Source organism: Lathyrus oleraceus, chromosome 6 (assembly GCF_024323335.1).
Source record: "Lathyrus oleraceus cultivar Zhongwan6 chromosome 6, CAAS_Psat_ZW6_1.0, whole genome shotgun sequence".
In the NCBI taxonomy this organism is placed as follows: domain Eukaryota; kingdom Viridiplantae; phylum Streptophyta; class Magnoliopsida; order Fabales; family Fabaceae; genus Lathyrus; species Lathyrus oleraceus.
Window position 1 is genome coordinate 506533710 of NC_066584.1, and position 22986 is coordinate 506556695.

At 35.6% G+C, this 22986-nt stretch overlaps 1 protein-coding gene across 2 annotated transcripts; it reads left to right on the plus strand.

The window, feature by feature from the left end:
* Positions 1 to 13112: 13112 nt before the first annotated feature.
* LOC127091188 (E3 ubiquitin ligase BIG BROTHER-related) lies at positions 13113 to 18505 on the plus strand. 2 transcript variants are annotated; one of them, XM_051029746.1, is made up of 7 exons: positions 13113 to 13523; positions 14191 to 14548; positions 14627 to 14685; positions 16107 to 16148; positions 16241 to 16362; positions 16449 to 16557; positions 18251 to 18505. In XM_051029746.1, the coding sequence occupies exons 1-7, from the start codon at positions 13209 to 13211 to the stop codon at positions 18299 to 18301; spliced, it is 1056 nt and encodes a 351-aa protein (XP_050885703.1). In that variant the 5' UTR covers positions 13113 to 13208; the 3' UTR covers positions 18302 to 18505. The 2 variants fall into 2 exon arrangements, with proteins under 2 accessions (XP_050885703.1, XP_050885704.1); XM_051029747.1 differs by having other exon boundaries at positions 14645 to 14685.
* The last annotated feature ends 4481 nt before the right edge of the window (positions 18506 to 22986 follow it).

The window sequence follows — 22986 nt, forward strand, 5'->3', positions numbered from 1 at the left end:
AAAAGCCCCATGGGGAGTAAAAACATTTCACGTGAAAACAGAGAAAATCGTGAAAAGGGAAAAGGGCAGAGAAGAGGAGAAAGGAGCTGAAGAGCAAAGGTTGAAGAACGGAAAGGCTTGAAGCTCAAAGATTCGCCGGATTGTTAAGGTAAGGGGGGTTTATCGTCGATTAATGGGTATTTTGGGATAATATGTCATGGGTAGTGATAAGCCGTTAATTTGACCCTAATTGGGATTTGTAAATGTTGAAATGTTGTTGGATGAACTGTGCTGAAAGTTGAAATTAAATCGGTATTTGTGTGAGTAATGATTTCCCGATCGTATAGCTTTTTACGGAATCGGAATCGGAGGTCCGGAAGTCCTCCAACGGCGGAATTCTGCATTCTGCCGTGTGTTAGCGCAGGAATTGTTGTTTGGTCTGCGTTAACCGGTTAACCCAGGGTGTTAACCGGTTAACACTGTTTTGAATTGTGAAAAGATGCTGTTTTGCCTGCGTTAACCGGTTAACCCAGGGCGTTAACCGGTTAACACTGTTGCGTTTTGCCAGAAAGTGAGTTTTGCCTGCGTTAACCGGTTAACCCAGGGCGTTAACCGGTTAACACTGTTGCAGAGTGAAAAATTATTGTTTTTAAACGTGGTGTACCTAATTGAGGGTTGGCCTATGTTGCCTATGGTGTAATAGGGATAAATTCCCGCTGTTTTGAGCAGTATATGCAATATTGAAATGTACTAATATTGTGGTTGTTGTTTGGCATAATCTGACATGCTTATGTGATGAAAGATTGATGATGTATAATGATGTACATGATGCTGTGAATGTATATATTATGCATGTATGTGTGAATGGACTGTTGTATGGCTCAGAGTGTGAGCATATGTTTATTCTTGAATTATTGTTGATGTTGCATTGCTAGATGATTAGCATGCATGGCATAGCCTTCGGGGCTGTAGCTAATTCCCATAGTGAGGAATTAGTGAGTGAACCATTGTGGGTTTGTTGTTGATGTTTGCATACTAGATGATTAGTGTGCATAGTCTAGCCTTCGGGGCTGTAGCTAATTCCCATGGTGAGGAATTAGTGAGTGAGTCACTAGGTCTCAAATGAGTGGGACTAGTGAGCTTAGTAGCCGTATCTGGAGGGATCGGTGAGCTTGAACTATATGTTCAAGAATAGTCGGTACCGCATGTGTAGAGTCTCATTGCATAAAAATATGTATGGCGTATAATATGAATGGATGTGTTCCAATATTATACGTGTGTTGTGTTGTTGTAAGTATGATTTGAGATTATACTGGTATTGTATATTGATGTTGAGTATGATGTTTAAGCCAATGAGCTATTACTGAATGTGTATTGCAATTAGGGTGATTGATGTGTTAATTACTTGGCATTACATGTTGTTTTATAATGCTTATTATATTGATTGAGGAACTCACCCTTACAACTATTTTTCAGGTAACGAGAAATGAGTTGAGTAGAAGCAAATGCTTGGAGTCTAGTGTAGTCTCCCTAGTGGGTCATGCTCTGATAGATGTAACATCGGGCGGGAACACTTTGACTATTATTGTTGTTGTTGTTGAACTAAATTACATGTGATGTTACATGTTTTGCATGATTGAGTTGATCTCTATCCGCTGCGTAATTGTGCAAATACTTTATATTTAAATTAAATAAAAGAGCATGATGGTTATATTGTTTAAATGGTGTGGAATGTTTGTGTGACACCCTTGGTGCACTATTACTCTGATTATATGTTTATTATTTTAATTAATTTTTGGGGTATTTTAGAAGGGTGTTACACAGAGCCTCAGCAATCACAGCATCATCTCTACCTCTTCCAGCCATCTCTATTCTGAAAACCCAACAAGCTAAACAATAAGTACTGATAGGGTTACACAACACCCATCCCGTACAGGGGAAACAGAATAATTACGACTCGACTCGACCGACTATGCTCTGATACCACTAATGTAACACCCTTCTAAAATACCCCAAATATTTAATTAAAACAACATATAAAACTCAGAGTAATTATGCAGTTAAGGGTGTCACACACAAACACTACACACCATTTACCAATATAACGGTCATGCTCTTTTATTAATTCAAAACATAAGCATTTGCATAAAACGCAACGGATAGAAATCTCATCAATCATGTAAAACATTACATGTAAAATGGTTCATAACCAACAATAAAACATTTAGGACAAGTTAAAACATCCCATCCCGATGTTACATCTATCAGAGCACGACCCACTAAGGAGACTACACTAGACTCCAAGCATTAGCTTCTACTCAACTCATTGCTCGTTACCTGAAAAATAGTTGTAAGGGTGAGTTCCTCAATCGATATAACAAGCATTATAAAACATCATGTAATGCGAAGTAAATAACACATTTCATTACCCAAATCAGATTACACATTCAGTAACAGCAATGTCAACTCAATCATACTCAACATCAACACAACACACAACACACAACACACAACACACGTATAATACTGGAATACATCCATTCATATTATACGCCATATATCAATTATGCAATGAGACTTCATGCATGCGGTACCGACTATTTGTGAACATATAGTTCACCTCACCGTCCAAATCCAGGCACGGCTACCAAGCCCATTAGTCCCACTCATTTGAGACCTAGTGACTCACTCACTAATTCCTCACCATGGGAATTAGCTACCACCCCAAATGGGCCATGCTATGCACGCTAATCACCTAGCATGCAACATCAACAACAGTCCAAAATGACTAACTCACTAATTCCTCACCATGGGAATTAGCTACCACCCTAAAGGCCACAATATGCATGCTAATCACCTAGCCATGCAACATCACAACAATAATCCACAATGGACCTATGCTCACACTCTAAGCCATAAAACAGTCCATTCACAACACATGCATAATATATACATTCACAACATTATGCATATAATCATACATCATTAACATATGTATCAAAACCTCATATCATGTCAAATAATTAACCACAGTATTAGCACACTCTACTAATACCTATACTGCTCAAAATAGCGGGAATTAATCCCTATCACATCATACGCTACTATAGGCCAAACATCAATTATGTACACAACATTAAAATGTCAATTTTCTCACTTTTCAACAGTGTTAACCGGTTAACGCCCTGGGTTAACCGGTTAACGCAGCACAAACACACTTTCTGGCAAACGCAACAGTGTTAACCGGTTAACGCCCTGGGTTAACCGGTTAACGCAGACAAAACAGTAGTAATTTCACAATTCGCAACAGTGTTAACCGGTTAACGCCCTGGGTTAACCGGTTAACGTAGACAAAACAGTAGTTCCTGCGCTAACACAAAGCAGAATGCAGAATTCTCCGCATTTTCCGCCGTTGGAGGACTTCCGGACCTCCGATTCCAATTCCGTAAAAAGCTCTACGTTCGGGGAATTACAACACACTCAAATACAGGTTCAATTTCAGTTTTAACACAACTTATCCATCACAACTTTTCAGCATTTCACAATCCCAATTAGGGTCAATTCAACGGCTTATCACTACCCATTACATGCTAACCCATAATACCCATTAAACGACGATAAACCCCCCTTACCTGAGTTAATCCGGCGAATCTTTAAGCTCCAAGCTCTTCTCTTCTCCAACCTTTGCTCTCTGGTTCTTCCGCTTGCCCTTTCTCCACTTTCTCAATCGCTTCTCTGTTTCACGTGAAACTTTCTTTTTACCAAATGGGATTCTTTTTCCTTATTTCACACTTATATATTTTCCAATAATTATTATTATCCCAATAATAATAATAATAATTCAATAATTCCAAAAATAATAATAATAATAATCCAATTATCTAATTAAATTAATAAATATATTATTAACTTAATTTAAATAATTATCATATTATTATCGGGGTGTTACAATCATCAGTCCACAAACATAATAGTCTTAATGCTTTAATGTTATCCCACTTCACACTAAAGCTCGACTACGGATACTTTAGGAATAATGTCCTTATGTTTAATGTGTTCTCATGATTAAGTCACACTTAATACATTAAACGGACTATCTATTCCAGGGACTTTATTAATCAACCATAATAAAGAGAATGCCTTTTATTATTCGATACAAGTACCAAAATGTATTGGCCTCTAGGGCTTACACCAACAATCTCCCACTAGCACTAGAGCCAATCAGGCATACCCCGTATGCCCATTGATCTAGTATGGTCATCATGCTTCTGCTGCGCAAGAGGCTTTGTCAGTGGGTCAACTATATTGTCAAGTGTAGGTACTTTACATATTTTTCACATCTCCTTTATCTATTATCTCTCGAATGAGATGATAACGCCTGAGTATGTGTTTGGATCGTCGGTGAGATCTAGGCTCCTTAGCTTGTGTGATAGCACCATTGTTATCATAATAGAGACCAATGAGATCCACAATGCTAGGCACTATGCCAAGTTCACTAATGAACTTTTTGATCCAAACAACTCCCTTTTCTGCATTTGAGGCAGCAATATACTCGGCCTCGGTTGTAGAATCAGCAACTGTATCTTACTTTGAAATTTTCAAGCTCACAGTGCCACCATTTCAGCAAAACACATAACCATTGGAATCATTCATATTAAAGCGTCTCAGCACCTTGTCTATGTACTCTGACTTAGGCCAAGCATTTTATGATCTATCTCTATAGATTCTGATTCCTAATATATAGGCTGCTTCTCCTAGGTCCTTCATAGATAAGCATTTCCCCACCCAAGACCTTGCTTGTTGCAGGGTAGGGATATCGTTTCCAATAAGTAATATGTCATCTACATATAATACCAGGAATACGATCATGCTCCCACTAACCTTCTTGTAGACACAAGGCTCATCTTCGTTCTTGATGAATCCATATTGTTTTACTGTTTCATCAAAACGAAGATTCCATGAGTAGGTCACAAGCTCATCTTGATCCATGAGTAATACATCACCTTGATCAGATATATCTCAGGTAGGTGACGTATCCTGCCTGACCTACGCTGGTCTTGTTCTACTTGAGCAGGTTGCTCTTACACAACTACTTGTGTTTCCTGCTCCAATTCCTCCATAGGTGTGTCGATGCTTTGTGATTCTTGAATTTCTTCAAGCTCTACTTTCCTTCCACTGGTTCCTTTGGAAATAAAATTATTTTCTAGGAAAACTCCAGTTCGAGCGACAAACACTTTGCCCTCAGAAGGATTGTAGAAGTAATACCCTGTTGTTTCTTTAGGATACCCCACAAATAAGCATTTGTCAGATTTGGGCTCAAGCTTAGTTGAAATTTGTCGTTTCACATAAACCTCGCAACCCCAAATCTTTATGTAAGACATATGTGGTTTCTTACCACTCCATATCTCATATGGTGTCTTCTCAACCTTTTTGGATGGAACACGGTTAAAGTGTGTAAGCTGCTGTCAATGTCCCCAAAAGGAGTTTGGAAGATCGGCGTGACTCATCATGGATCGGACCATGTCTAACAGGGTTCGATTTCTTCTCTCAGATACACCATTCCATTGGGGTGTTCCAGGAGGAGTGAGTTGGGATAGGATCCCACACTCTTTCAGATGGTCATCAAACTCTAGGCTTAAATACTCATCACCTCGATCTGATCGAAGAGTTTTAATATTCTTACCTAGTCGGTTTTAACTCGTTAGGTTTCACCCTTTTAGTATTAATGTTATTAATAGGCATTTCGAGATCAAGGACATACAGTCCATTGCTCATTTGTGCAGTAGCATAGAATATATCATTCAAATAAATTGAGCAACAATTGTTCTTTATTATAAATGAAAAACCAAACTTGTCCAAACAAGAAATGGAAATAATATTCCTGCTAATTGCAGGTACATAATAACAGTTCTCTAACTGAATTATAAAGCCACTAGGTAAAGTCAATACATAAGATCCTACGGCTAAAGTAGCAACCTTTGCTCCATTGCCAACTCGTAGGTCAACTTCACCTTTTGCCAAATCTCTACTCCTTCTCAGCCCCTGCACATATGTACAAATGTGAGAACCGCATCCAGTATCTAATACCCATGATGCAGAAGTAGATAAATTTATTTAATAACAAAAATACCTGAAGTTGAAGTCTCTACTCCATTCTTCTTATCTTCCAGGTACTTTGGGCAGTTCCTCTTCCAGTGTCCGGTCTTACCGCAATGGAAGCAGGTGCCTTCTTTTGCTATGCCTCCACTAGGCTTTAAAGCAGCAACGGTGGGTTTGGGTTTGGCAACTTCCTTGCCTTTCCCTTTATCACCCTGCTTAGTGGGCCTTTTGTTCTGTCTCTTTCCATTTCCGATCATCAGAATGGACTTCCCTTTTGACTTCAGATTCTGCTCGGCAGTTCTTAACATAGCGAGCAGTTCAGGAAGAGATTTTTCCATATCAATCATATTGAAATTTAGGACAAATTGACTGAAACTATCTGGCAACGATTGCAAGATCAAATCAGTCGCAAGTTCCTTTTCGAGGGGAAAACCCAATCTCTCAAGGTTTTCCACATACCCAATCATCTTGAGTACATGGGGACCTACAGGGGCTCCCTCAGGTAACTTGCTTTGGAAAAGGGCTTTTGAAACTTCAAACCTCTCATGCCTTGCTTGCTCTTGATAGAGCAGCTTGAGGTGTTCGATCATATCGAACGTTGACATGTTCTCATGTTGCTTTTGCAATTCTGAGTTCATGGTAGCCAGCATGAGACAAGCAGTTTCATTGGCATCATCGACATGCTTCTTATAAGCATCTATTTCTGCCTTAGGTGCAGAACTAGGAGGTTCCTCTTCAGGAACAGGTGTCTCCGAGACATACAACTTTTTATCATGTTTGAGGACAATCCTCAGGTTTCGGTGCCAATCCAGAAAATTTGTCCCAGACAATTTTTCCTTGTCAAGGATTGATCGCAAGATGTTATTAGAGGTGTTTGCTGTCATGGTTATCTACATAAGGATTTAGAAAATATAAGTATCATTGACATATTTAATTAGGCCTTTAATCAAATATGCTCCCACTATTTTACTCAAAACAAATGGCCCTCATCATTTGATTCGAAAAATCCCGTTGGAAGATTTTCTAGTGGGTCGAGATCCATATTTCACTTCGTTCTAAGTCCGCGTAGGCGGATTACACAAAACTAGGTTATTTAGGTAGGAACTCCTTCCAGTTGTATCTCATACAACTCTCGAAAATTTCAGTTGGGTGAATAACTCCTTATTCTAATCCATCATATGGATCATTCCCAACTCTTGCTTCTAAACATATATATAATCTTATTTTAATTTGTTTAGTTAAGTTTGACCAATTGTTTTAACAGTTGGATATTACAATTATCCCATCGCACCTTACTAATATATAGATCATGCACCTCGCGTAGGCGAAACCTACATTATCCATTACTAGTCTTGATGAGTGTTAAAACTTGGAAAGCATAAACTTAATATTTAATTTGATGGAATTGTAATTGTTGTGATCTCACCGGCTTATTTATCATATAAATCGTCTCTCACATGCATCAACATACATTCACATGCATCAACATACATTCAAACACAATGAAACAGTTATGGCCCCTAGCGCAATTGTTCTCCCAAGCCAATGAGAGAACCTAAGCTAACCTAATAACGATCTAAGCTTCTCCAAGCAAGATCTTCAAGGTTGTCCTCCTTTAGTATTGAATTCTTCTCTAAGCTTCTCCAAGCAAGATCTTCAAGGTTGTCCTCCTTTGATATTGAAATCTTCTCTTTCTTCATAACATTACATTCCAGAAGAAACTCGTTTTACATACGAGGATTTGAGATGAGAAAAGAAGTTACATTAAGAGATCAAAAGGAGAGGCACGACACGCAGGTCGTATTTTCAAACCCAAAACAAAATGAAGGATAACTAAGGCCATAACTGATCACAACAAGGCAATAATAACAAACACATTATTATTATTATTATTATTAATTTTAATTCCTTTAATTAATTAAAACCAAATTAAATTTCGGCGACCGATCACACTACGCAGAGTTAGCCGGGGGTTCCCGATCAGCGGACGGGGTCAAGGGGCAGCGCCCTTGCGGGGTTGGAGGGGCAACGCCCCTGTCCAAAATTTTAATGAACAATTCATTTGAAATGGACATTGTTTTGCATCAACACAACCCTTGCGTAGTCACAAAACAAAAACCCCAAAATTTTGACTCTGGGAGTGTGACGACCGTCACAGGCGTGTGACGACCGTCACAGGCAATGTGAGTGTGACGACCGTCACACAAATCACGTTACGACCGTCACAGGGCCAAAAACAGAAACGCCTAGTTTTCTGGACTTGTGAATGTGACGACCGTCACAAAGCACGTGACGACCGTCACGCCCATCATGTTACGCTCGTTACAAGCTTGTCACGAGCGTCACGGCCAAAATAACAAAACTTTTGAAATAGTCAACAGACGTGTTCCAAAAGCCCTAAATTCACAACTCTCTGACGGCACAACCCTTGCGCTGTCACCAACCCTAATGCGCCAATTTCAGACCGTCAAACACACCTCGATTGTTGATTTAGTATGATTGATCAACAGGTCATTGCTTCACCATACTAATGTCGGATTCCGAAGCAAATGACCATTGATCGCTCAAAGGAAAACAATCATTTAGTGTTCGAATGAACGAAACAGAAACAGTATATCACATATACCGTATTTTGCATTAGGATTACTTATATCATATATAAGTTGATCGGTCTCAATTGCGTAACCTATGGACGATCGATGTATCGCTGCTTCACCATACTAATGTCGGATTCCGAAGCATAGTCAACATCAATCATCCAACTCGTACACTCATGATGTCAAATTTAATTACTCGTTTAATTAATTGATTCATTCTGTCTTTTAATCATATTAATACAAAAATTAAACAGCTATCCGATTCATGGTTTCGTAAGTGGCTCTGATACCACTGAAGGAGAATTGCGGTCCAAAACGCAACGGAAATTAAAATTTTCTCCTTTAGAGATCCTTACGAATGGTCATGATCAGTGATAGAATATTTACCTCTTGTGACGGTTGAAACCTTTGGTGCAGATCTCTTGTGACGATCAAAACCTTTGATGCAGATCCACGAAGCGATCACGAACGTTGAACGATGACAACGTCTCTACTCAGTCCACACGAACGGGTTCCTTCAATCTCAGTGCTAGCTGGTACGAATGAAGACTTTGAGTGAGAGAGAGAGAGTGAGAGAAAACGAAAATAATGCAACCGCAAAACTTTGCTTCTGCACAAGGGTTCTATTTATAGAACCACTTGTGTGGGCTTTAAGCTAAAAAGCCCACTTAAGTGTATTTTGGCCCATATCTTATAATATGCCCAAAATCACTTAAGCCCATGGTACCTTACCATATTTCGTATTCTACTCAAGTACATCGTACCTTACGATGTTCTATAACTCACTTAAGGGCACCGTACCTTACGGTATTCCTTAGTTACTCTATCTCTCATCAATTCGTCCTTTGTGTATGACCCTGTAGGTTTTCGTGACGTTGGCAATTATATTAAATCACACATTTAACATAATAAACAGTGAGCAGTATCTAGCAACACATCACTGCTACCCAAGACACGAAAATGTCATGTGATCTGACAATTCCTTCTGTGATAATACTTATGTGTATAATTACCCCTTTGCCCTTATGTCTATATTGAACACAAGGCATAGACCGTGTCATCCTTGTCCAGTTCAATATTGGGCCCATAGACATTTATCCTGTTACGCAGGATGGGCAAATTCCATCTAGGTCACTCATGTCCCTCAGCATGCTTTGTGGAGTACCCATCAACTGTCTTTATGGTTATCCAGTTACGGACAACGTTGGATCAACAATAAAGCACTCGACTCTACATCTAGGATCCATAGTGGTTTCAGGTCGAAGAGTGGAATATACTATTATCACCATGAGAATAACTTATGACACCTTGCATAACTTTCTATATAGTATTCTCATAGCGGGTCAATCCGGTATAAATATTACTCCTAATATTCATACCTATGTTTAAGACTTGATAACTCTTTATCCATGATCCATGAGATGTGATCATCAGTCCACAAACATAATAGTCTTAATGCTTTAATGTTATCCCACTTCACACTAAAGCTCGACTATGGATACTTTAGGAATAGTGTCCTTATGTTTAATGTGTTCTCATGATTAAGTCACACTTAATACATTAAACGGACTATCTATTCCAGGGACTTTATTAATCAACCATAATAAAGAGAATGCCTTTTATTATTCGATACAAGTACCAAAATGTATTGGCCTCTAGGGCTTACACCAACAGGCTCTTGTTTGGCTTTCGACCACCACCTCTTCCTTTACCTGTAACACCGCCTCTTTGGTTGCCTTTGTTCCAGGGTTTTCTCTGATTCGACCAATTTCCTTCTTGTTGATTTCAACCAGTCGAATTCTTGTAGTCTCATCTATCTCTGTTGCCACTCCAGCTTCCTTTGCCTTTCCATTCTTTTGCTGATTGTGCCTGCAAAGCCACATCACTTTTCGACTTTCCTGCAGCTCTTTCAGCCATTCTTTGTTCATGAGATTCAAGCGTCTCTTGAAGCTATTCCTTTGTCAGTTTTGATAAATCTTTCGACTCTTTTATGACTACTACCATGTGGTCGAACTTTGGAGCCAACGACCTCAAGATCTTTCCAACAACAAATCTTGATGTCAACACTTCTCCACATACCTTGATTTGATTCACCAGTTTCGTAACCTTAGTGAATAAATCAGTTATGCTTTCACTGTCTTCCATCTGAAGTAATTCATATGTTATTTTGTGAGTTTATAACCTCACCTCTTTCACCTTCTCCTCACCTCTAAACGACTTTTCCAAAATTTCTCATACTTCTTTCGCTAACTCTACATCACTAACCTTTTCAAATTTATCTGGATTAACACATTTATGGATTATAAAGAGAGCTTTATAATCTTTCTTTTTCAATTCTTTATGTGCAACCCTTTCTTGGTTTGTCGTATTTTTTACAAGTGCTGTTACTCATTCCTTCACAAGATCCTAAAGATCTTAATAACATAACACAATTTTTATCTGCTTGCAGCAATTCTCATAATTATTGTTCTTGAAATATCTTTATGATCTATTTCCTATAAAAAAAGAATATTGTTTTCATTGGAATAAACATATGCCAAATTTATTAAATATTTTTACAATTATAGAAGAAAATTTGTATTTCATATATTGAAAATAAATTATAATATAGTGAAAAGAAACATGTTCTTTATCTATAACCTTATCACACTAATTAACAATTAAAATCGAACATAACCGAAGTGTGTTTAAATACTTTACTTTTTCATCTTATCGGCTATAACCATGTAAGCATACTTTCACCGAAATCTACAAATAACAAGCCACTACATACCAAATTAAATATCAATTTCTCCATCACATTCAAATGAAACTTGCAAATAACAAAAGCATTTTGCCAATACTTATTTTCCCTTCAAATCAAAACTATCCTGAGTTACTAACTTTATTGACCAAAATAATGCATAAGTTTTGAATTCACCAATTTTTTAACACAATTTACCAATACAACAACATTGTAATCCCTTCTTTTGAAGTAAGCAGGTTGCTCGACAGAATAAAGATATGTCGAATAATCTAGTGTGTCGAGTTATATTAGTGTGTCGAAGCGTCAAAGCATGTTACTTCACACAAGATTTCGACTTAGACCTATTTTTAGTAGTGTTAATTATTTTGGGCTTTTATAGTTTTGAGTTTTGGCTTAGGGAGTAAGCTAACCTAAATCTATAAATAGAGGGAGTAACTCATATTCTTGTAAAAAATTTATAACATTGTATTCACATAATTTTACAGTTGCAAAGTGAATAAATAAGTTTTTCACAGGTTATGAATAAATAAGTTTTTCACAGGTTATGGGCAGAGAGAAAATTCTGCAGAAAATATTGTTTTTCTTCTCCAATGTGCTTTTCTTTCTTTCTCACTCGTTCTTTTCATTGTCATTGTGTGGCTGATAACAATCTTGTTCATTAAGATTGATAGAAATTCTTTATAGGTTGTGGTGAATTTTCAACATCTAATATCTAGAACTCCAATTTGAGTGATTTGTGAGAAGAAAATCACGATGACAATGAATCGTCTAAACAGACATTTTCCAACTGATTCTCAAATGGTAGTCAAGTTATATAGTTGTCTTGTTACAATGTTGATGAGATCATTTAGACTTTTAATTTGTCCAGTTATAATAAGGAGGATGAGTTGTTGCAACTCAATTATTTTGATTATTTTATATGTATATGTTGATTCTATCTAAGAACGGATTATTTTGATACATATACTGATCCAAATTTATACAAAGTATCTTGATATTCATGTCAGCAGAAAATAACGATTTTTCATAAATTTTTACGAAAATGATCAATTCGATTAATAAAAGTGTTTTAAAGAATTAAATCTAATATATTTTTAGTTAAAAAATTAAAATAAAATATTAAATTAAATAACAAATTTTTAAATTTTTTGAGGTTTCAATATAATTATATAATTTTATGTTAGTGGAATTAAAAATGCATGAAAGTTCACTTGTGTTGCAAATACCATTTTTTAAAAGTAACATAAAAAATAAAAACTTAACTGTGTAAAAAAAAACTTGATAATTTCACTAGAAAAATTGTTCAACTCTAAATTCAATAATTTTTTCTTCAAATAGGATAAATTCACGATTTAGTATTTATCCTTAACATGACAACATATTTAAAACAAACAAAACAAAAATGTAGCAAAACAAATTTACAGAACGAAAACTAAATCAATTAGGTTTCTTGCCGCAAGTGATTAACCGGAAATCCGCAAAGATCGGCCGTCGATCTTTTGTGGGACCCACCGTAATGAACGTCGCTTCGAATCGGAGCGTCTATTCTACTGGACCCCACTCCCACACTGTTTTCGCAGACCTTTTTTCCTTTCATTTCGATTTTGATTTCATTGCCGTTTCCTCTTTTTTATGCACCGTTCACCATTTTTTTTAATAATTTAAAACAATTATTATATATTATATATTATTATATAATATAATATTCCGTGAGGTTGATTCTCCCATTCGAATTCGATCATTCTTGTTTTCTATTCACTCTCTTTTTCTTCTTCTTCCTAATTCCAATGGAGAACGACACCACCAACGCCACCACCACCACCGTCAACGCCACCGTCAACACGGCCAAACTAGGTTCAGGCGGCGGCGGCGGAGGAGTCAAATCCAACAACCATATCCACGAAGAAGAACATTCTAATTTGAACGGCGAGGAAAACATACCAGAAAAAATGGAAGAGAAAGAAGAAGAAGACGAAGACAAAGGGGAACAACAACAACCTACTGGATCTGAAACCGCCGCTCAACAACCTTCCAGAACGCCTTTCACTAATCTCAGCCAAGTCGATGCTGACCTCGCCCTCGCTCGAACCCTTCAAGAGCAGGTTAGGTTTCCCTCACTTCTTTTGTTTTTGTTTATTCCTTAATTAATTTAATTAGAACGATAATGAAGTGAATTGCTACTTTTAGGATTCGTTAATTTTTAACATGTTCAAAACTAACATTTGATTATTATTTCATAATAATTTTCTGTAACCTAATAATGCTTTAATTAAATTATGTAGTTACTGCTAATGATAATTCACGAGTTAGGTTAATAGCTGTGCTAGCTGGAAGTGAAATAGCACTTGAATGAATGCATATCCTTGTTCTCTTTTACATTCTAAGTAGGAGAGAAAGTGATAATTTAGAGACTAAGTTTAAAAGGTATAAGAAATGAATGTTGTTGTATAATGGGATACATTAACTTGAAAAACCGACGGAACAATAACTATAAGTATAGGTAGGACCAAGGTTTTAAATACCGGTCGCAATAATTGTGGTTGCTGCGGTGTGAATTAATCACAATTTGTTCTCTATCAAAACAGTGAATAATGGTATCGGTATCTACACCTCCCGAAAACTGTTTTGTCACAGTTTTTTTTTGCGGCAATGACTGCTTTTTTAAACCTTGGGTAGGACAGGTGCAGTCCAATACACTAATTCTATTATAGTTTGAATGTTGTGGTTTGCGCATAATCTGATTTTTCTTTTAATTTTATGATTGAATAGGAAAGGGCATACATGATGCTGAGAATGAATAATGATGGAAGTGACTATGGAAGTTGGGAGGGTGAGAGTTATTTGCATGATGATGGAGATGATTTTGATGATCTTCATGATGGCACTGATGTAGATGAGGATGATGATGATGGTGATGAGGATGAGGATGACGATAATGAGGAGGGATATGAAGATGAAGATGTATTTGATGTTCATGCTCATGCTAGTGCTGGAGAACATGATAACCCCACCATTGAATTTGATCCCGAGCTGTTTTCAAGTGATGAAGCCTATGCAAGAGCATTACAGGGGGCTGAAGAGAGGGATATGGCAGCTAGACTGTTGGCACTTGCTGGGATACATGATCGTAAGTTTCCTTTGCTATGAGTGTAAATTTGGTGAAATTTAGTCTTATTTTTTCAAATTATTCAGTTAGAATCTCTAGTTTCGTTTTCAATTACAGAGGATGCTGAGGACATGGAGGAGCATGGTGCTAATTCTCAGGTAAATGTCTCTATTTTATGTTTATGTATGCACATTCACGCACACTCATGGACTATCCTTGTACATTTACACTCCCATGCACTTTGGAAAACCAAACACTATATGTGAAATCTCAATACCATATAATTAGGGGAATATTTCATGGTATTAAGAAAATAATATTAATACATGTAACTAGATATTTTCTTTTGTAGTGAACATAATGTGGTCCTATTAAAAAATTATTGTAATACTAACATTCTTTTCCGTTGAAGCTTCATTAGTATCATTTAGCTTATTAGCTTATTTCATTTATATCTACTGCACTTAATACATATAGGACAAAATTCATAAGATTTTTTTTAAATGGTTGCTTGCCATGCTGCGTTTGAGGACGTTCATAATTAATTATAAGAAACGTAGTCCTAAGCTAAACACAGACGTTTGGGTATGTTCATAATTAATTATAAGAAACATAGTCCTAAGCTAAACACAAACATCAATAACTCTAACAACAGCAGTCTAAGAATGAGGGATGCCAGGTTGAAAAATGAGGACAGAGATCCAAAAGAAATAGAAGAAACTAGAAGGGTGTGCTACAGGAAAGAGGTAGAGAGCCGCACAGACTGTTTTCCCACTAAGACGATTCACATGAAAACTGAAAAAGGGGTAGGGAGGGACACATGAACAATCAACATGCCAGAGTAGTGGTGTTGTGTGAGTAAAGCTTTGAGCAATGTTTCCAATCCTATAGCAGATGTAAGATATGCTCTAGTAACAGACATGTGTGGGTCGCCCAATAGCAGATGTACGATTAACTCTAGTTCTATATTAGAATTTTGGCCTAATGCAACCGCAAAGTCTAGCTCAAGTGGCAAGGATTGTGTGTGCATTATAGAGCATTTTGGTCATATACCTTGTCGATGTGGATCCCAATCAAAACAATCACAACATAACACAAAGAATAACCGGCAAGCAATGAGCATGTAGAAGATTATGGGTGAAGTTGTGTGAGACTGTAAATAATTGTTTCTCATAGTGGGTGCCACCCATGCTTAAACAGCAGCACTAATAATGCATGCTATTTATAACTCTGGTTCCCTACCGACATGGGTCAAAAACTTGAAGATAAAATACTACTATCACTTCATTTTGGTATTTGAAATAGGTTGTTAGAAAAATATAATGAAGTGAAGTTTGAGGCTGTATTGATAATATCTCTGGATCAACAGAGTATCTTAATTTTTTCTTCCATTGTTGGTAAAAAATTCTCTTGCAGATATCTTCATAATGTTTAAGGTGCTGTGTTATTGTAATGACATAATCATCAAGCTGGAGTGATATACATTTTTTTTTGGAATTATAGAATTGAATGATGCTACTCATCTACTAATGTTAAGTTAACTCAATTCTAACTTTATTGTGACCCTCTAATTCTGCAGGATGCTTGGGAGGATGTTGATCCAGATGAACTTTCATATGAGGTAAATTTGATCAATATCAAAGTTTATCTTGCTCTTCCTACTTTCTGTTGGCTTCTCTCTCATGTTTTAATAATATGCTTCAATTATTTTAGGAACTCCTGGCATTGAGTGAGGTAGTAGGAACTGAGAGCAGAGGCCTTTCGACTGATACTATTGCCTGTTTACCTTCAATCAACTATAAGACGGGGAGTGATCAGCATGGGAGCAATGATTCGTATGTCAAAATACTGCTCCTTCTATCGTTAGCTGTCTGCGATCGTGATAATATATAGTGTTTCCTGATTTTTGTGTCCCTTTTAGGTGTGTCATTTGCCGGGTGGACTATGAGGATGATGAGTCCTTGACAGTTCTTTCCTGCAAACATCTGTACCATCCTGAGTGCATTAACAACTGGTTGAAAATAAACAAGGTATGCTCATACATGACAGGCTTCTCTTCCCCTCCCAATCATTTACGATTAGCTGCATACATGTGGTCTTAGTGCAAGTTCCTAGTGTAAGTTTTGAATGGGTCCATTAGGTCTTTCTTAAACAGTTTTATGCATCTGATTGAATAATTCTTCTATGCCCTAATCGGTTCTTCCCACGTCTAATAAAAAGTGTCACATTTGCACGTTTTCTGTCTCAATAACTGTCACTTTAGAATACCATATGACATTTATTATTTTTTCTCCACTACTATACTCTTATTTATTGATTTTCTCTCCAGTAACTACCATTAATAAGAGTGTTTTAGTAAATGATACTAATTTTACTTTTGAAATCTACTAATCATTTGCTTAAAAACCGCACACAACACGAATGTGGCATTTAATTCGAGACAGATGGAGTAATTGGTGCATAAGTGTTCTTTTGTGCTGTTAGCATTGTTCTGCTAACGAAGTCCTTAAAATATCTTGAGTAGAACTTGGATTGCACTATATATCATTCTCTGTCTCACTTTAAACCTTTCACTTTCAACCTAAATTTGCAATACATATATATGATTTAAAACTAGTCAAAGTCAATCAGAATTTTTGTATTGAAGTATTGTCTTCCAGTTCCTAACACCTTTGTTCTTTTAAATGGAAAATGTTACCAATTGTTAGTGGGGGGAATTGAACCATGAACTCCTTATCACTCCTCAGTTCCTAATACTTCTGATTTAGTCTGTTTTGCAGACCCCTTTTCTCTAAAGAATATCATCTTGCTATTCATTTAATTTGCATATTGCGACAGCTTCTTTAAAACCACATGTCAAGTATCTTCACTATTTGCTGTCTTGATTTTTCTATTCATGATTTCTTCTACAACATTTTTAACCTCCACTAACAATCCTCTCAGATCCAATTGCTATATTTCAAATCTCATTATTTCCTAAATTTAAAGTTGTTCATTTGATATTCTGAGATATTTAAGAAGTTAGTGTGGAGTTTGAAACATTTCACTACGGTTGGTAAATATTGACTTCACCCATTATATATTAATTATGCATGGAGCAATTAAGGGCTAGGTGGTACTGCACATTACACAAACAATTAATTTATCAACGGCGGAATAACTTAACTTTGGAGGGAACTTTAGCCTTAATTAGTCAAAAGTTGAATTTAAGAACGGATATGAAATAAGAAAAGAAATTGAATAAAAAAGTTTACAAGTAAAAGATCTTGAACGATCTCTAGTCCAAATGGGCATTAGAGTAATCAAACAATTACATAATTAAAGGATGGCATTTATAAAAAATGTAGGATTCTTGGTTGTCAAAAAAACAGCTACTGAATCAGCTCAATTTTGTTTGGTTTTTATCACTTAGCTGCCTCTAGCAAAATTTCTTTCGGTTTTAAATATAAAAAAATTTGAAGGCCCGGGTTACCTCATCTCAACCAACAGAAAAAACAAATCAGATTCTAGTTGGCGAAAGAATCGAAGTTGGCTGATTATACCACATTTTTTAAGACATGTTATTTATACTTTGCCATAGTTCTTGATGCATTAATGTCCCTTTTAAATGATATAGATATCTGGTTCTCCACTTGTTTAGATGGTCTCATTTACAAAATCTAACAGGAATGTGCTTAAAAAATTCATAAATTATCCGTCCTGAATATTGTTCTTTGTTTGCAGGTTTGCCCTGTTTGCAGTACAGAGGTCTCTGCTTCTGGAAGCAACTTGTAAGAATGAACGATTTTTCATTTCAAATTGAAGAAAATTTGTGCAAGTTGAGAGATATTATCCCATATTATAAAAGCATTGCCAATATTTGGTGATAGTCTCTGCCTCATTGTATATCCAGCTCCTTCGTTTTGATTTCAACATGTAACTTTGGGAATCAGTTCTCTAGATTTTCTTTAATGGAATGACTGGCATTATTAGTGGTCAGGTATGATGACAGCAGGAATCAGACTACGTTTGGTTGTTCAAAAATCAGATTTATCATCTTCATTTTCTTTTAAAGAACCCTTTATTTTTGGGAATGTGATGTGGGCACAAATTTAAAAATCAAATTAGTTGGAATTAAATAGAGGATTGGTCATTTTCGTATACACTCAACCTTGGTTAGATCTTAACATTCTTGATTATCTACTAATTGTTGTGTACAAAAATGAACTGAACATAAATAAATATCATGTCAACATATGAAAACCTCCATGTAAGATAATCTATGCTAGGAAGTATTGCATACTCATCATTCAAGGGGATTACTCTCTGCATCCTTAGGGGTGCTCACGCACGTTAGTGAAAAATTATTAATAATTATTAATGCCCTTAAAATTTGGAATTTAACTTCTAGATGCACCCAAAATACAACTAATTCCGTGTTTTTCTAATTTTGTTTAATATGGAAGTTAACTTTCAGATTTAGTACTTGACTTAACTTTTGAATTTTTTTAATCTGGTTTGTTTGATTGTTTTGTATCTTTGGTTTGATTTTTTTTAATCTGGTTTGTTTGATTGTTTTGTATCTTTGGTTTGATTTTTTTTAATCTGGTTTGTTTGATTGTTTTGTATCTTTGGTTTGATTTTTTTTATTATGATATGGTTTTTTTGATTTAATTAAAGTTAAAATGTTTGATAATCAAGAAAAATTGAGATAATGATAGAGTGATCTAAAATGCATCGCTATTTGATGTAGAAACGTGTTCTCCTTCTACTTTCCCTGGGACGTGTTCTCCTTCTACTGTTATAGAAGTCATAAGAGTTCAATTTGTTGAACTAGTTGTTGTCATTCATGATGTTGTTTCATGTGGTTCTTCAGACACTTTACTACTTTAACAACAATTATGGGTGATGAGACGTGTTCTCCCTCTACTTTCCCCTGAGTCGTGTTCCCCTCTACTGTTATAGAAGCCATAAAATCCAATTTGTTGAACTAGTTGTTGTCATTCATGGTGTTTTTTCATGTGGTTCTTCAGACACTTCATTACTTTAACAATTATGCGTATTTTGTATAAGTGGTTTAAAATATAAAATTTATTAAAATATTCCAATTTTATAACAAATTTCCTACTTAAGAGAGAAATTAATTGACAGTAACTTAACATCATGAGTTCCATTTAGTTGTGAAATACACAATATCATGAGTTTCACGTAGTTGTAAAATACACATTATCATGAGTTCAAAATGTGCGCAAGAGTTGTTTGGAAGTTAATTTCGAACTAAATAACATAAAGGTGAAAAAATGGTTTTTTCGTTTGACGAGTCAGGAAGGTTCGCCAAGCGAAATATGGCGGCCAATCACAAGTGGGACAAGTTGAAACCTTACTTAATAAGAAGCAAAAACAAAACTTGTTAGGCGAATCAAAGACCTTGTCAAGCAAGGATACTAGAATAAAATTCTATATAGAGAGTTTTGAGTCTGTTCATTCGGATTTGATTTCAAGTTTTATTAGATATATAGTCACATTGTAATATTCATAAATTATGTACCACAAGAGATAATTGAGAGGATAATTTTTTTGAGATATCAAATAATTGAAGGTGCAGGCTCTATCCGACCAAGAAATCTACATGAATGCTTTTTCGTATATTTTTTTCTCATCACTATTGTAAAACTACCATGAGTAAGTGTATCTAAATTATTTTTTTGTTGGAGGTTAGATGTAATTATCCAAGCACTCATGTATTCATATTAATCATGGTATTATGTATGTTCTCATTAATTGGTTAGTCAGCTGAAAATGTTTTTTAGTCAATATTGTTAAACGAAGGCAGCGATCTAAGGGGGGTGTTGAATAGATCACAATAAAATTTTGTAATAAAAAATTTTGATTTGAAAATATTTACTATAACAAGCGGAAGCAAGCAATTTCGGATCGACACTCGTCTATCCCAAACCGTTATTGGAAGAATCAGATATGCATTTAAACTGTAACAAAATGTATACTAATGATGAGAAAGTGAATCAATATGCTTTACAAAATAAATTTGAACTAAATCACATTGATAATCAATTTTCAATGAAATAGAATACTAAATGATAAAGATAATTTATCGAATACTTAGTGTGCAAACAATTTATCAAATACTTTGTGTGCAGTTCCCCAATTGTCCTCACTATGGATACGTTTGTCCCCAATTCTAAATAGAATTGAGATATGTGTAATTAACCTTTATAAATGTAGTTTACAAGAGAAAAAGTAGCAAATCGAACACAAAACCTATGTTTGATATTGATCTTAACTTCTTCTCTTAGCTCGATCTTAAGAAAGATCAAGTGACCGTTATTTCTTTGACAGAACTCCCGTTCTTAAAAGCTTTCACTCGGTTGAATCCTCATTGTGAAATCTTGTACAAAACCCCCAAACCAATCATTGACCTGGGAGGAAAAATCCTAACCGATTTTATCAAAGAAACCTCAAAAAATTCTCAACTTAATTATGAATACAACAATCCTAAGTTGGATCTTGTCAATCTATTCTAGATGACAATTAACAAAAATGATTATGTGTAATTGTTGAATGTATGAAGAAAAATATTGAAAATGAAGAGAAAATTCTAAGTGTATTCTTGGTTTCGATAATGAGCAATGATGCATGAAATCATATTTATATGTGTGTGTGTGTGAAAAGAAATAACAAACAAAATAGATTTTTAGTCAAAAATTACAAGTTGAAAAAATAGAACTGAATGTATTGACTCTGAATTCGAATGAATCAATATATAAGGCCTAAGAGTCGATACATTGAGGAAAAGGAAGTTACTTTGAAAATTTTCTTCAGTAGAAGTCGACTCCAGACACGGGAGAGTCGACTCATACTTGTTATGTATCGATCCACAACAACAATGTATCGATACATTGAAGCCAACACATTTTCTTAAAAAACTTTCAGTTGGAGTCGACTCCAAACACAAATGAGTATACTCATTCACACTCTGTATCGACCGATCCACCTTATGATCGATACATTTATGCCAAAATTATTTTCTTTAAAAACTCATTCAGTATGTATCGATACATAGCCAAAATGTATCGACCCATTGACATATTTTTAATGAAAAATCATAAGTTTGACTTGTAATGACCTATCTAATCTTATTTTAAATTTCCTAATATGATAATGCACACTTAGACATAGACAACAAGATCCAATGTACACAAATACTAACTCTCATTATTTTGACATCATTCAAAACATATCTAAGGGAATAATGCACTCACATACTTCTCATTTTTTTATGATGGTAAAACACACAAAGCAATTGGTATATTGATCATAGCTCCCCCTAAATATGTACATTAGACTTTGTACTTAGCCCCATTTGACAACATCAAAAAGAGATAAAGATATAAATGTGAGGAGTAACAGTGAAAATACACAATAGGATATAAATCACTTAGATGTGTTGCAAAGATTAACTGAATCAACTATAACATGCACTCACATAGAATAATGTAAAATTGAAACAAAGCATAAACATAAATAGACAAACAAGTTAGACAAGAAAATAGAATCCATTACACATTTGTCATAAAGGTCACAATAGAATAACATAATAAGCAAAAAGACATGAAAACATAAATGTATGTATAAGAAACTTTGTCCACAAGGAAGCTCAACTAACGACAATGACCACGACCTTGACCTCTACCTCGATCTCTACCCCGGAACCATGTTGCACCTTTGATTTCATACTCAGAATCCTATAAATCACACATTTTCTAGTAAAATGAAAGATAACGATGGTGATTGTCATTTTAGTAACGAATTATGTCATTAATTGCAGTTAGAGTTTCAATATGAACCTCTATGAAATGTTCTGCTTGAGCAGCTTCAAACTCGTCACGTCTACATGACACCTCTTTGTGGCGCTCGCGTTGCTCAAAACGCATTTTATCGAGTAAGGTAAGAATATATAATTTATAACCAGTTGAGCCAACACCAAAGTAGTTTCCGTAAGTAGTGCCATGTTCAGTCCACGAGTTTTGTTGCCACTGATCCCATCCCTGGGGGTCTTCATGTTCAGCTGCACCATGTTGCCAATCATTATCATCATAAAGGCGAGTGTCAACCATATATGTATCCGCATTTGGAGTTTTTTCATCTACATGTCTTTCATCAATACCAAACTCAGTCGGATGAACATAATTATATATGATTTTACCATATCCATTCATCTTATAATAGTAAACCTTGATACCATCATCCCAATGATATCCCATATGTTTCATTATGCTCGAGTTAAATTCTTGAGCTTGTTCAGAAGAGATGTTCTGAAGGTTCGGCACACCAAGGAGAAAGTGTTTCAAAATCTTCGCAATCATCGAGACATAACATAAGGAGGAACCTTCGTTACATTCTTTAATATCAAACATTCTAGAAACAAAGTAGTTTGACCAATTGACGGGAACTTTACGTTG